General features: G+C 35.6%; 1 protein-coding gene across 1 annotated transcript; it reads left to right on the top strand.

The window, feature by feature from the left end:
- Window positions 1-1,465: 1,465 nt before the first annotated feature.
- Window positions 1,466-15,991, top strand: LOC136043933 (tryptophan--tRNA ligase, mitochondrial-like; the record flags this gene model as incomplete). The annotated part of the gene is given in 3 exon segments (XM_065728994.1): window positions 1,466-1,629; window positions 6,713-6,837; window positions 15,514-15,991. Coding segments are annotated over 3 exon segments (750 nt in total), but the record flags the coding sequence as incomplete, so codon positions are not given.
- Between the last annotated feature and the right edge of the window lie 488 nt (window positions 15,992-16,479).

Below are 16,479 nucleotides of genomic sequence, written 5' to 3'. Positions count from 1 at the left end.
CAATCCAGCCTCAGTGGGAGAATATACTGACAGCATAGAGCTAATGCGTCCATTTCTTACCTTAAGCTTTTAAATTAATTTATCGTCCCCCTTCTATTCTTTAAGGATTTATACTTCCTTTGTCTACCCGCATCTTTAATATGCTTGTCCAGTTTGGCATTCTGGCATCTCCCATGAAGAATCCGAAAAAAAAGGATCTATTCAAAAAAGAGCCCAGGGAATAATTTACAAATAATCCAAGGCTCCATACTCGCTTCTTCTACAAAAAAGGTCAATCTGGAAAACTCGAGTACAAGAAAGGTACGTTGTGCCCCCGTTTTTCAAAAAATACAATAACAAACCCTTGCACGAGAAATATTTCCCCGAAAAGACACTCACTACCCAGACACCGCCTGCCATGCACTGTTTCTGAATCCGTTCCTCTCTGGTCCCCCATTCGTTGCTTTACCTCATGATATGAAAAAAAACCTTTGTCCCCTTCATTGCTGATAAACGCTAGATCTCCTTTTTTACTCTTCGGTACTGGTGATACCTAAGTTTCATCTTCGCTTGCTTGTCTTTGTTCCATCGCCCTTTTTATATGTTCTTTTTTAAACCTTTTTAATGTATATTTTATTTCATTCTTTTTTTAGTTTTATTAGTTTTTATCTTTTTATCTTTCTGAAATTTTGCAGCTTAATATTTTTGACTAATGAATGGTTATGTCATTCTGACATTGTTGTTTTAGGATTTTTCGCCGGTTTTTTAGTTGTTGTGCTTTTTTTGGTTTTTATGACTCGGCAATACAAATTCCGCCCTTAGGGGTTTGTGATAGGAATTTTTTGAAATAAATATCTTATCTATCTTTAGCAGCAAACTTACTAGAAGATTTGCGGCTCCTTCTTGATGCCCTGTTTGCCTCTGGTGGCACAAGCAGATCTAAGGTCTAAGGTATGGTGGTGTATCAACCATACAACATATCCAGAAAATGACGTTCTTAACCAGTATCAGGAGATGTTGCTCCATCCTATTGATTTACATGCTATTACATCTGATAGCATGACTCCACGCATGATTTTTATTGAGGAGCGGGAGGAAGTTCATATGAATAAAAATTATTTTAGCAACTAAATAAACAAAACTTGTATATGCTCTTTATTTCTTGGTATTTTCAGTAGTCGTCAAATTTTGTAGGAACACATTCATGGTTTTCAATAGTATGCTTGTTAATCGCATGCTTTTGTTAATTTCCTCATATCTTTTAGGTTTTGCTATAGGTTGGATCCCTGAACATGAATGTTGAGAAAACAAAGGGTTGTTTCATATTGTCCCAAAGCTACTGTGGATAGCAAAAACAAATTAGCATATATGTTAATAAGAGTTTGTGAATTTGTGATGATGAAAGTGAGGAAATTGAGGACTAATAACAACTACCTCTCATAATGATGCTGAACCAGAAAAGAGTAAATTCTTATATGTATTGCAGGTAAAAGAACATGCAGAATTCTCCTGGATTTTGAAGTGCATTACAACCATGGCTAGACTTGGACGACTTGCCCAGTTTAAAGAAAAGTCTGAAAAACTGAAGGAAGTTCCTCTTGGCCTATATGTATATCCTGTTCTCCAAGCTGCGGATATTCTTTTATATAAGTAAGCCACCTTGAAATATATATTCATCCATCTATGCATATACACATATGTTTATATTCAAACTATAGAAAAGTCTGAAAAGCTGAAGAAAGTTCCTCTTGGCCTATATGTGTATCCTGTTCTCCAAGCTGCGGATATTCTTTTATATAAGTAAGCCACCTTGAAATATATATTCATCCATCTATGCATATACACATATGTTTATATTCAAACTATAGAAAAGTCTGAAAAGCTGAAGGAAGTTCCTCTTGGCCTATATGTGTATCCTGTTCTCCAAGCTGCAGATATTCTTTTATATAAGTAAGCCACCCTCAAATATGTATTTATCCATCTATGCATATACACATATGTTTAGATAACTTCGAAGACGACACTGCCTTTCCATGACGAAAGTATTACAGTTCAAAATAGGGATGAAAGCTTTTAATCGACAGGTGAGTTAATCTCACCTCACCTAAGAGCTATGACCTCTGTCCACCTGATTTGTCAGATAAATCTAATGAAATGGAACCGAAAAGGTCAATGAGATTTGCTTCCGCTGTTGCATTGAAAAAATAAGAGCAATAAACTATATGTAATAAGTTTATTAGGTATAAATTTTGTTTGTTTTTATTGATGTCTTTTAGTTTTACTGCTGATGACGAACACTGTATATGTGTTCGAAATATCCAGTTAAATTAAATTTATATCTGTTCACTGTCGATTAAAAGGTTTCTTCCCTATTTTGAACTGTTATGCTTACACATATGTTTATATTCAAACTATACCAACTTCTGATTGTGGGTTCAAACTGAACCAGCTGAAACAATTACTTAAAAAAGGTAAGCATATCCTGTGTTTTATATCTAGTATCAGATTGAGCTATACCAAAATGAGCCCAGTTGTAATAGTCTTTGATTCCAACTGAACAGACTAAAATAGTTGCTTGAAATAAAACAGAAGACAAAAAAGTAAAGGTAGTTTGAACCTACTAATTGTGGGTTCAAACTGAACCAGCTGAAACAGTTACTTTAAAAAAAGTAAGCATGCCAATTTTTTATATCTACTATCAGCTTGAGCTTTTCCAAAATGAGCCAAGTTGTAATAGCCTTTGATTCGAATCGCACGGACTAAAATAATTGCTTGAAATAAAACAGAAGACAAAAAAATAAGGGAGTCCATATGGGATTCGAACTATTTGTCCTCCATTCTAACAAATTTCGCTTGTAAAACGTGAGGTAGATACCACGCTTACCTTTCCTTCATAGTATTATCTGCGTGTCCATTTCCTTTCCATAGTTTCCATTTCCTTTCTATAGTATTATCTGCGTGTAATGAGTTTCACAGCAGTTTCACATTTCCTTTCCATAGTTTCCATTTCCTTTCCATAGTATTATCTGCGTGTAATGAGTTTCACAGCATTATCCGTAAACAGGTAAAATAAAAATTCGTAAAATAAGGTCTTAAAATTCTATTTTTGAAGATTTGATTTTCGAATCAGTTATAGTTTAATAAAAGTAAAAAACTAGAATCTAATGAAACAAACTAACTAATGGAAATAGAAAATAGACACTTCTATGAAGAATCAGTTTCTGATTACGTTGTTAGTTACTTTCTTCTTTTGTCAATGATTTGTCAATGTCGATTTGTCTCTAGTTGTATTTGTTGAAATCAGGAACGTCATTTGAAATGAAGAGGTCAAACCGAGCCTTGATTTTTTTTTTTTCTCTCTGCTACTTGTATTTCCTAAGAAATTGGAGGCTATTGCATTACTAGTTTTAAGTTGATCTCGATTTGTCAATGTTATTCGATCTCCAGTTGAATATATTGAAATCAGGAACATCATTTGAAATGAAGGGGTCAAATCAAGCCTTGATTTCTTCCTTTTTTTTTTCATCTGCTACTCGTATATTCTAAGAAATTGGATTTCTAGTTTTAAGTTGATCTCGATTTGTCAATGTTGTTCAATCTCTAGTTGAATTTATTGAAATCAGGAACATCATTTGAAATGAAGGGGTCAAATCAAGCCTTGATTTCTTTTTTTTTCATCTGCTACTCGTATATTCTAAGAAATTGGATTTCTAGTTTTAAGTTGATCTCGATTTGTCAATGTTGTTCGATCTCTAGTTGAATTTATTGAAATCAGGAACGTCATTTGAAATGAAGGGGTCAAATCAAGCCTTGATTTTTTTTTTCATCTGCTACTCGTATATTCTAAGAAATTGGATTTCTAGTTTTAAGTTGATCTCGATTTGTCAATGTTGTTCGATCTCTAGTTGAATATATTGAAATCAGGAACATCATTTGAAATGAAGGGGTCAAATCAAGCCTTGATTTCTTTTTTTTTTTCATCTGCTACTCGTATATTCTAAGAAATTGGATTTCTAGTTTTAAGTTGATCTCGATTTGTCAATGTTGTTCGATCTCTAGTTGAATTTATTGAAATCAGGAACGTCATTTGAAATGAAGGGGTCAAATCAAGCCTTGATTTTTTTTTTCATCTGCTACTCGTATATTCTAAGAAATTGGATTTCTAGTTTTAAGTTGATCTCGATTTGTCAATGTTGTTCGATCTCTAGTTGAATTTATTGAAATCAGGAACATCATTTGAAATGAAGGGGTCAAATCAAGCCTTGATTTCTTTTTTTTTTTTCATCTGCTACTCGTATATTCTAAGAAATTGGATTTCTAGTTTTAAGTTGATCTCGATTTGTCAATGTTGTTCGATCTCTAATTGAATTTATTGAAATCAGGAACATCATTTGAAATGAAGGGGTCAAATCAAGCCTTGATTTTTTTTTTTCATCTGCTACTCGTATATTCTAAGAAATTAGATTTCTAGTTTTAAGTTGATCTCGATTTGTCAATGTTGTTCGATCTCTAGTTGAATTTATTGAAATCAGGAACATCATTTGAAATGAAGGGGTCAAATCAAGCCTTTGATTTTTTTTTTTTTTTTTTTTTTTCATCTGCTACTTGTATATTCTAAGAAATTGGATTTCTAGTTTTAAGTTGATCTCGATTTGTCAATGTTATTCGATCTCCAGTTGAATGTATTGAAATCAGGAACATCATTTGAAATGAAGGGGTCACATCAAGCGTTGATTTTCTTTTTCTTGTTATCTGCTACTTATATTTCCTAAGAAATTGGATTCCTAGTTTTAATTTGATCTCGATTTGCCAATACTGTTCGATCTCTAGATGAATTTATTGACACCAGGAACGTCATTTGAAATGAATCAAGCGTTGATTTTTTTTTCTTTCTTTTTTTTATCTGATACTTATACTTCTTAAGAAATTGAAGGCTATTGCAGTCTTAGTTTTAAGTTGATCTTATCCGCTACTTATATTTCCTAAGAAATCGGAGGCTATTGCTTTCCTAGTTATAAGTTTGTCTCGATCTGTAAAAATTGTTCGATCTCTAGTTGAATCTATTGAAATTTGGAACGTCATTTGAAATTAAGGGGTCAAATCAAGCTTTCTCTCTGCTACTTGTGTTTCCTAAGAAATTGGAGGCTATTGCATTCCTAGTTTTAAGTTGATTTCGAATTGTCAATGTTTGTCATTTTGTCAATGTTCTGGCTAGAAGGAGAAAAAATAAAACTAAAAAGGAAAAAATATTTCTATTTTACTTTTTCATTTCCAACAAATTTTTTAGAATAGAAAAGTAAATATGTTCATGCTTGATTCGAATGATTTATGCTCTATTCTAACAAATTTCGCTTGTAAAACGTGATGTAGATACCACGCCTACTTTTCCTTCATATATAGCCATAGTATTACATGCATGTAATGAACTTCACAGCATTATCTGTAAACAGATAAAATAAAAATTCGTAAAATAAGGTCTTAAAATTCTATTTTTGAAGATTTGATCCTCGAATCAGTTATAGTTTAAAAAAAGTAAAAAACTAAAATCTAATGAATAAAACTGAGTAATGGAAATAGAAAATAGACACTTCTATGAAGAATCTGTTTTTGATTACGGTGTTAGTTTACTTTCTTTTTTTTACTCTGTTCTGTTATTTTTCTACCGTGGAAAAAAAATTCTGGATATGGTCCAAAATATCTAGATTTCTTCACTTTCTACACCTGATTTAAATTGTTTATTTCATGGCCTGTAATGAGAAATTTCCTGTTGTACAAATCTACTCTCTGTATTAAAATGTAGCCCTAGAAGTTTTCTGACAGTTGGCTCTTAGAAACTAATTACCGGTATTAGTTTCTATTACTAGAAACAAAATTCTCCTTGGCAGGGTTCTGTAGACACTTCTCATGGAGATGAACCATATATGGCATAACAGTAAACTTGTATGAAAGTCATTAGCAACTATTTGAGACGTACCAAAGGATTGGTCCCTCTTCCTTTAAACGCATGCTGTTTCTTTAATTGTTTATGTCGTTTCCTCTTCTCTTTAATATTTTTTCTGCATTTATTTAAAAAATCTAAACTTACTGAAAAAAGTACCTTAAAAGAACCAAGAAGTCGAAAATATATCCTCATAATTGAGAAATACCAAGTTTCTTCCCGTTAAACCCGGTTGTTTATTTAGTTCAATTTGTAAAATAGCTGATATCACATTTTTATTAATTAAAAGTTATATTTTTGCATATCGTAGTGCCCCTAATGACAGGGCTTATCTCACGGCTGTACCATTTTAAAGGGTAGCAACACTGTTTTTTGTAAGCTTTTTACTTTGTTTTTGCGTTCGCATTGTGAGATACTAGATGTCACATTCAGTATGATATGCCCTGTTTTTACTTTCTTTTTCTTTTTTTTTTGCTGCAGGTACGCTTTGTAGTACTTACTTAGACTAAGGACTCCCCGTGCCGATCGGCCCATAAGGTGGCAACGAAGCCTCTCCACAATGACCTCTCCAGCGTCTTCGGCCGAAGTTCATCAAGGGTTGTTCTTGAGAGCGCTGCGTCTTTTTCTAGGCATATACTGTGTGTGTATGGACATATACTGTGTGTGTATGGGCATATACTGTGTGTGTATAGGCATATACTGTGTACTGTAATCCAGCATTATCAAATCCATCTTTGAGGTATAATTAAAATTTGTTCTTTATTTATGAAAATATCATTTTTTCCTTTCTATGAGAACCACACATGTCCCAGTTGGAGAGGATCAATCCCAGCATATCCAATTGGCTCAAGACCTGCAACGAGTTTTCAATCATACTTACAAGTCTGAAGTTTTAGTCAGGCCTACTGCCTTAATTTCAGGTATATCTTTTGTCATCTTTATTTTAAGTTCTCCTCTGGTGCTTGTGTTTTATTTAGCCTTTAATCGCCTTTCTAAAAATTAATTTAAAAAAAAATTCTAAAAAACTGCTAGTTGTACGGCAGAAGGGCGTAAAAACTTGTAAGGATGCCTGAGAACTAACGATAATCAAAAACGGATAAATCAAATTAATGATTTATGTTACTAGTACAATCTCAAATTGACTATGATAATTCAGGAATTTTAGAGAGACATTACATTTTTCATTGCCAATATGTGGTTAATGATTAGTAGTAAGCTAATAAATAAAGAAGAATGTTAATTTTTTTTAAGAGCCAAAATCGACATGGACAAATTCAACCTCATGAAGATAAAGAGAATTTCTGTCTTAGATTGGTACAGTCCATGAATTCCATAGAGAAAAAACCTCGTGGAGGGAATTTATATCTTTGTTTGTCTTGGTTCTTTGCTTGGGCTGATCGCTAGTTGATATTATAGAAATCAGGCACCCAAAAATGCAGCCTGTCGAATTCGGTTCTGTCTGAAAAGAAAATTCACTTCGGCAGCCGAATTTTGCTTCGTTTAACAAAAAAAAAAACGTCGTATAGTGAATATTCAGTCTAGCTTTGACTATAGACGGTAAACTTTTTCATCAAAACCCATCAACCGATGTCAGTAAACGATGTCAGTTTTGAAGATTAACGAACTTATTGATATGCCTATGAAAGAATTGGATTGTGAATTTTTATTTATTTTGAATTAGAAAAGATTTGAATATCTTGGGAAAAATGTATTCCTTGGTATAGATGAAATACAGGCTAATTTATAGAAGTGGAATAGAGTTTGGCAACTTCTCGCATTAGTAGTAATTTTATCAACGACATTTGAAAAACCCGAGTGACCAGAGGAAAGGACAAATTTAACTGTTCTGCCACTGTTCATCGAGCTTGAGACTACTGGAATTACCCTTACTCTATGTCTATCAACCTTAGTTCTGTCCCAGGATAGATGGATGATAGACTGTCTATCAGCAAGTGAGAGTCCACTGTAACTCGGGATTTCTGAACTTCTTTTCCTAATTTTTCACAGTGATTATATTCGCCTTAACTATGTTGTTACATAATTCAGTAACAATAAGGCAGGTCCCATTACACATCCATTCTGAAATATCTAAGTTACGCAAAAGCATAACAAGCGTATTATTAGACGATAAACTTTTACCATATTAGCAAAATTAGACGGTAAATTTTTTCGTCAAAAACCATCAACCGATGTCAGTAGACGAATCCTGACAGGTATGTCTGATTAAAATGCAAATTGGTAATCTCCTAGAATTTGTTTAAAGAGACTGATACCTTTCAATTTTATTTTGAAAAGAATGCCAAGTAGTATATTTTTACCTTCCACATTATAATGAAGAACTGGTCAGTGAAATTTCGTTTTGGCTACCGGTATTTAAGTCGTCCAATGAAAAAAAAAGTCTTGCCAGTGAATATTCAGCCTAGCTCTGGCAAGGGACTGTAAATTTTGCTTATCAAAAACCATCAACCGATATCAGTAGACGAATCCTGGTGTGTCTTATCAAAACAAAAATTTGTATTCTCTAAGCTTTAAATGCCAATCTAAAAAATGCTAAATAGTATATTTTTATCACTATTTTATTATGATAAAATGTTTTCCTATATGCGCTACAACTTTGAACTGGTTTCTTGGACTTATATTTGTATGATTGGTCACAGGAGCCAAATTCCGCATCAGAAGCCGCAATATCTTGCATCAGGACATTAGGCCGTTAAAGGAGAATTAGCTTTGTGTGGGCGAGTTATTAGTCCTTTCCTCGATCGAGCCAGCACTGACTGGTGACAAAAAATTCTTTTCAGTGAAAATCATCAAGTGATGTCTTTAGACGAATCCCGCGGTAACGCCACACGTGGTCCGCAAGATTTTTTTTTTAAGAAAGTGGTTCTTTTGAAAGCCAATCTGAAAAAGGATAGGATGTAGTATATCATTAAATATTTTATTGACGGTGCTGAAGCTGAAAACTGATTCCTTTACTGGATCTAGAAATATTGTATTATGAGTCGTATATCTGCCGCCTGACGAAGAAAGTATCTTCATTTGGTCAAATATTCAGTTTGTTTCTGTTCCAAGATCAGGCTTAGTCCTGACAACGATAAATTTCATTAGCGAAAATCGTCAATTGATGTTAATAGACGAATCTTGACAGGCATATTTGATTAAGAGCTAAATTTACAGAGCTAGAAAACTTCTAAAGGAAAAGTGGCTGCTAATCTAAAAAAGAATTCCAAGCCATAGACATATTCTTTCTTCACTTGGATACTTGGACCGCATGAACTTGAAGAGCAGCTTATCCCAAGCCAATAAAGGAGTTAGGTGAAAAGCTATCTGCCTGTCCCAGTAACAACTGAAGAAATTTTTGGAACTGACCTCATACGTCAGCTGGCTTGAAAAGGTCTAGATATAAGTAAGCCATTTATTCAGTCAATGCACCAACAGACTTGACCTAAAGCTCTTGCAGAAGCGTCACCAGCGTAGGGAGAACTAGGCATCAGTGCTGTTAGCCATTTTCAGAATCGTTTTTACTAGGTGAGAGCAGGAGCTTTATTGCGATCATTCATTCAGGTTGTAACTTGACTGTGGATGACTTCTGCCCACAAGGCCATATCCAGGGGATGGGCTACCAGGTTTTGGCTCCGTCCCCTCCCCCCGAAACTTTTGTCCAGCTCGTGAACGATCAATAAAAATGAATATAAATAAACTGTTCGTGTGTTTAAAAAAAATCTGTACCCTCTTCCCTCCCTAAAAAACTCCTCCCAAATAAAAATCCTGGATGCGTCCTTGTCTGCCCATTTTTTAGGTAATCTTCCTCTGGCGCGTTTCCAGTCATTTGCAGTTGAGACAACAGCGTAGATGAGTCTAGTGGGTGTTTAGTGATCAGGCGAAATATGTCGATGCCAACACAGAAAGCGCGGCTTAAACTGCTCAGACAGGATTGACAATTTAAAGGACCAGAGAATATCCAGGTTCTGCATCTTGCCGAAAAATCTAGCTTATTAGTATTCGAATAAGTTAGAATTTGTACAAGCCGAGAGTACGAATTTTTGTACTCTTGATCCCGAACGGAAGCGGACCAAACATTCACCCACATGAAGACATGTTTCTAATCTTGGCCAAGAGAAATTGAGCTGGCAACTCCTGTCAGAACCTAGTCCCAAAGTTTGAAAATCGTTTCTCCGGCTGAAAAAAATGTACCTGGAATAAATAAAACTTTCCTTTTTATACACTGGTGAATATGCAGTATTTCTATTATTTTTTTTGTTTGTTACTTAAGGGAGTAATTTCTTTGTAGATACTGCCCAGGACGACCAGAAAACTTTGTATCCGATCAAACCTATCCGCGAAATTCATAAAGTGACATCGTTTCAATATTTTCTCCTGACCAAACTTACCGGATAATTAATTAGCAGAATTTTCTGTGCCAGCAGTGATACATATGTGCCGCTAGTCTTGACAATCATAATTTGAAATGCATGGAACTCCCTTTTAAAAAGTTTAATTGGAGCCCTGGAAAGTTGGGCGAGAATCGTGGCACGTGTTGATTGATTCCTATATGTTGCTTTATGACATCCGGTCCCGTCGACGAGCCTTCCAATTACAGAAATCAGTGTGAGCCCACAACAACTTAAAAGATCGAATTGTCGTTTCAAACTCACTTAGAAAATACCCAAAAATCGGAAAATCAAAACTAGTGATCCTAGTATCCAAAGGTTAGAATGGAAGATACGCTCTCAGATATACTCTCTTTTCCCGTTGTACATTGAATGCATGTGACAACGCTGATATCCTTCTTGCCGAACCTTCTAAAGCATGCCAGATTAATATGTTCCTATCAAAATGCAACTTTTCAACTTCGTGAACGCTCAACACATTGTGGACGTATGTCTACTTTTGGGCAATAAACGGGCACGTTTTGTCCCTAGAGACTTTTACGTCAAATATTTTTTGTTGTCATCTTTAAACTCCAGATGCATTTTTCAACTGAAATGACAACCAAAATTGAATGGCAAAAGTCAAGAGACTTTTACGTCAAATATTTTTTGTTTTTCCTCTTCAAACTCCATATGCATTTTTCAACTGAAATGGCAACCAAAACTGAATGGCAAATGCCCGAGAGATTTTTACGTCGAATATATTTTGTTGTCCTCTTCAAACTCCAGATGCATTTTTCAATTGAAATGGCAACTAAAACTGAATGACAAAAGTCCGAGAGACTTTTACGTCAAATATTTTTTGTTGTCCTCTTCAAACCCCATATTCATTTTTCAACTGAAATGGCAACCTAAACTGAATGACAAAAGTCCGAGAGACTTTTACGTCAAATATTTTTTGTTGTCCTCTTCAAACTCCAGATGCATTTTTCAACTGAAATGACAACCAAAATTGAATGACAGAAGTAGAGACTTTTACGCCAAATATGTTTTGTTGTCCTCTTCAAACTCCAGATGCATTTTTCAACTGAAATGGCAACCAAAATTGAATGGCAAAAGTCAAGAGATTTTTACGTCAAATATTTTTTGTTGTCCTCTTCAAACTCCATATTCATTTTTCAACTGAAATGGCAACCTAAACTGAATGGCAAATGCCCGAGAGACTTTTACGCCAAATATGTTTTGTTGCCCTCTTCAAACTCCAGATGCATTTTTCAACTGAAATGGCAACCAAAATTGAATGGCAAAAGTCAAGAGACTTTTACGTCAAATATTTGTTGTTGTCCTCTTCAAACTCCATATTCATTTTTCAACTGAAATGGCAACCTAAACTGAATGGCAAATGCCCGAGAGACTTTTACGCCAAATATGTTTTGTTGCCCTCTTCAAACTCCAGATGCATTTTTCAACTGAAATGGCAACCAAAATTGAATGGCAAAAGTCAAGAGACTTTTACGTCAAATATTTGTTGTTGTCCTCTTCAAACTCCATATGCATTTTTCAACTGAAATGGCAACCAAAACTGAATGGCAAATGCCCGAGAAACTTTTACGCCAAATATGTTTTGTTGTCCTCTTCAAACTCCAGATGCATTTTTCAATTGAAATGGCAACTAAAACTGAATGACAAAAGCCCGAGAGACTTTTACGTCAAATATTTCTTGTTGTCCTCTTCAAACTCCAGATGCATTTTTCAACTGAAATGGCAACCATGAGGGATTCCAGCATCGAAAGATAGTGCTGGTAACTTCAAAAATGAAGTTACCATTATATAACCTGAACTAAATTTTATCTAAAACAATATAGACCACCCGTTACCTTCATGATTTATGCTGATATTTAGAACAGCACGTTTTTGACATTTAAATATAAGTATATGAGGTATTACTACTAAAAGTAAAAATTGTATGAATGGAAAATATGTCAACTACGGGTGCATTATCGTTTTGAACAAAAAGAGCCACGCCATTTAGAAGCCAATTTTCTTTCTTGTTAGGGGATTCAATTCTAGTATTTAATAAAAATCTGTGTTTTCCTAGGGGATTAAATTTAATGCCAATAAATAAACACATATAAACCTGACCAGATTTAGTATAAAAAAAAAGGAAAGAAAAGATGTATCAAATAAAATGGAAAAAATTATGGATATTTTAGAAACCTTTTTTGTCTGTTTTGACATTTCTCAAATTTTTGTTTGCCTGCTTTGGAACATTTTGAATTGTAAATTTAGTGGTAGCCCTGACTCACATCCGTCGCGTCATGTTTACTGCGCAATCAAAATTTAAGATGCTTATTTCATCCCCTTTCTCTTATCTGATTCGGCTCAAAATTTGCATACAGCTTTGAATTTACCTAACATTTTAATATTCTGATATATTTGAATCGCAAAAATACATAATTATCCTACGATTTAGTCTCAATGTAATGATAATAATCAACTCACGATAAAAGTATTTGGATAAGCCTTCTTATCTTTAAGCTATTTTCATCTACGAGCAGAGACGACAGAGAAAACACAGATTTCATCATAAAACCGATACAAATTCCTTATCTTGCCACTGCATGTATCTGCGTTGTTTCATTACAGGAATCGAGGTTTGAGAAATTTGAAGCAAATTTCATATTCAGCATTCACAAGTCGAATGTCCTACTAGAGATTAATGAAAATTAAAATGGGAAAAGATTCATAGGCGCCATTTGGGGGGGGGGCAGGGGTGGGCAAATGCCCACCCCAGATTTTCCAGGGGCCCAAGCTTCCACCAAAAAGGGCCCTTTGCCGGCCATAATAATAACACTATTAGCTATTAACCATTGTAAACTTTGAAAGCAGGTTAGATACATAATTAAATTCTCAAGTTCTGTCAAATGCCCATCTCCTAGATGATTATATTAATATTATAAATTCTGAATATTTGCAGTAATTCCTCTAAGTTGATAGACTAAAATAGGTCAGTTCCTGTCCTATCACTCCTTGATGGAATCGTTCCTTGTTATCTTCCAATTGCACTACATAGAAGCAATTATGCGAGCGACGAAATCGCTGTCTCAGCAGCTCCATGCCGTCACTATCGACTTGGTTATTTCTCGATCGCGCACCCTGACTCAGGCCACAAGAAGCAAACTCACCGACCTGCGTTCAGATGCTTCATTTGTATCGCTTTTCAAGAAGGCTAAAGAGTTTGCAACAGAACTTGAAATTGAAGTACCTGCTGTGAATGGACCCGCGACTAGACCCTCCTCTGCTGGTCAGAAAGGACGACCTTGAAGAACTCAAAAGATCACCAAGTATCGGAAACAATTTGTGACAACTTTGACGCTAGGAAAGAATTTCATCGAATCTGGAAATTGGACTACTACTTTGGCGGATGAAATGAAGCAAGAATACTTCAAAACTTTTGACCGTCTACTAGCCGAATTTGAAAGAAGGTTCACAGATGACTTGCCAGTGCTGAGTACGCTCGAAGCCTTGGATCCAAGCTCAACCAAGTTTATGGACACAGAGCTGCTCAAGCGTTTCTCTTCTCTTTACGGCGAGCTGGATAACAACAGCATTCTTCTCGAATCTGAAGCTGGTATTGCCAAGCGTTTCTTGCTCAATGAGGAGAAAAAGCCGGAAAACTTCCTAGACATTTCGACCATCTTCAGGCATACCAGTGGCTTACTCAGAAGTAATTAAAGTACTTCGTATTGCTGCCACACTTCCTGAGACAACAGCGAGCAATGAGCGTTTCTTTTCTAGCCTAGAAATAGTGAAAAACTACCTGCGGTCTACAATAGGAGATGATCGTCTCAGTCACCTTCTTTTGATATTTGCAGAGAAGGATTTAGTAAAGAATTTGGACTACAAGCAGCTTGTTGACGATTTTGCAAAGATGAAAGCTCGGCCTTTCCCCTTGTTAACTTGAATGTTGTTATATATTTTTTTTTTATCTTGTTATGTTTTTCCTTTTTGTAAATATATTTGATCTGGAAGATTTCTGCTGAAGGAAAACTGAGATTTTGGTTACAACCCTCAGCATAACAATGAAGGTTACTTTCACCGACGTATTGCTAACTTAAATAAGAAAGTTTCTCGCTGAGGAATGCCAGCCTGTAGTCTAGTTGAATTTTCCACTTTCAGTTTAATCACTTAACCTCGTTGATTGTATTCTTCGTTGTTATAATTTATCTTAGAGGTCAGTGTGGCTGAGTTCCACGTTTGGTTACAGTACATTTTCAAGCAACATACGGGTGCTGAAAATGCGTTTTTACTTAGAATATTCGATCAATGTGCTGCCAAAACCCGGATTTTTCTTACGCGACACAAAGTGAATCGGGGGGGGGGCAGATGGAGTTCATGCCCACCCCAAGATTTGGCCCAAATGGCGCCTCTGAAAAGATTCTCTGTCCTCTTTTTAAGTGTAGTGGTCAACAAATTCTAAAATTTATGAAGATTTAACCGAATGACAATCAATGTTTGCCAATGACAAACTTGTTTTGTGGGGAGTGGGCAAACAAACCGCTTCCAGAGGACAGACATGTACACATAAACTTGTTTTGTGGGGAGGGGACAAGCTGTTTGGTTTGTTTGGAAACAAACCAAACAGGAATTGCAGGAAACATCGCTGAAATATTTTCACAGGGTAAAGGACTGGCAAAGGGCCACCTTAGCAACCCAGAATCTTGAAGCCATTTATCTCTTTCAAATTATTATTGTTATTTTGGACTTTTTATGATGACAAAATTGACAGGCTAATTGCCTAATCTAAACAATTCCTGCCCCCTCCCCCAAACAAAAAGATTTTTGCATGCTAACCAGTTGTCCGTGTAGCGCAAATACCGATCTCCCTATTTTTTGCCTTCGGCCATAAGTGCAATGCGTGGTTGGGGGCAAATCATCTGACGCTTCCTGTGTTTTTCCCCAAATTTCTACAGGTGCTCATTTGGAGCTGAGTCGACTCTGAGCTGACAGAGTCATACCGCTGATCCTCGTTAGAAACTAAGTAATCAGCAACACTAGGAGTCAAACCCTGCCCTGAAGGACTCCCCGCCCTCTCCTCCAATAAATGTATATGTCCCGTCCCCTAAAAGGTCGCACACTCTAAGTTGGAAAACAAAGGGTTAGAAAACCTGAATAGAGGAGCTTCATATGTTTCTTAGTATTGAATGTATTCAGATCTTTTTTTTCCAGATGGACCGGCTTCCCGAGTTAAGAGTTTGAGAGACCCAGCGAAAAAAATGTCCAAATCAGATCCAGATCCAAGAAGCTATATTGGGCTTACTGACCCTCCTGAATTAATCACCAATAAATTTCGAAAAGCCTTAACGGACTTTACATCTGAAGTGAGTTTTGATCCAGAAAATAGAGCATCTGTTAGTAATTTAATCCTTATTGAGTCATTATCGACGGGCCTTACTCCTGACGAAATTTGTGAAAGAAATAGTAATATTGACACTGGAAAATACAAGTTGGTGGTTGCTGATAGTGTTATTGAAATGCTGAGGCCTATCCAAAATAATTATCATAGATTAATAAATGAGAAAGGGTATTTGATATCAGTACTCAGAGACGGGGCAGAAAGGGCTAGAACTGTTGCCAATAAAACGCTCAGTGAAGTTAAAAAAGTAGTTGGATTATCTTTAGAATATTAATAAATTGATTTAACTTAGGCTTTTTTTTTCTTAGACTAAGTATCAGTGGCGTAGCTCCAGACTTTTTATTGGGGGTGGGGGAGGGGGCAAGAAGGGTCCACATCCGGAGATTCAAGGGGCATGGGCTGTATAATAAATAATTTTCGAAATTATTGGGGGGCTACTGCCCCCTCCCCCCAAAAAACGACGCCACATGTTAAAATCATAATGTCATATGCAAGTATTATTTTTTAGCTGTAGTGAAACTTCTAAGAGGTCTGTTGGTCAAATGTGTAGAAACTTGATATGACGTAGAATTTGAAAGAAGAACAAATAAACGTTCAAGCGGAGATAATTTTATTTATTAGACTGTGAAAACAGATACAAAAGTCTGGATATTTTGACCAAATATGCAGCGATCGTCATCAGCAGATATACAGATCGTTGTATATGTTGCCGAAGCATCCAGATTTTGTATCTTTTTTCACTGTCTAATAAATGGACTTATCCCCATTTGAACATTTAT

The sequence above is a fragment of the Artemia franciscana genome, chromosome 2, assembly GCF_032884065.1.
Source record: "Artemia franciscana chromosome 2, ASM3288406v1, whole genome shotgun sequence".
Classification (NCBI taxonomy): domain Eukaryota; kingdom Metazoa; phylum Arthropoda; class Branchiopoda; order Anostraca; family Artemiidae; genus Artemia; species Artemia franciscana.
The sequence above is the reverse complement of the archived record's forward strand: the minus strand, read 5'-3'. Positions and strand labels throughout refer to the sequence as shown.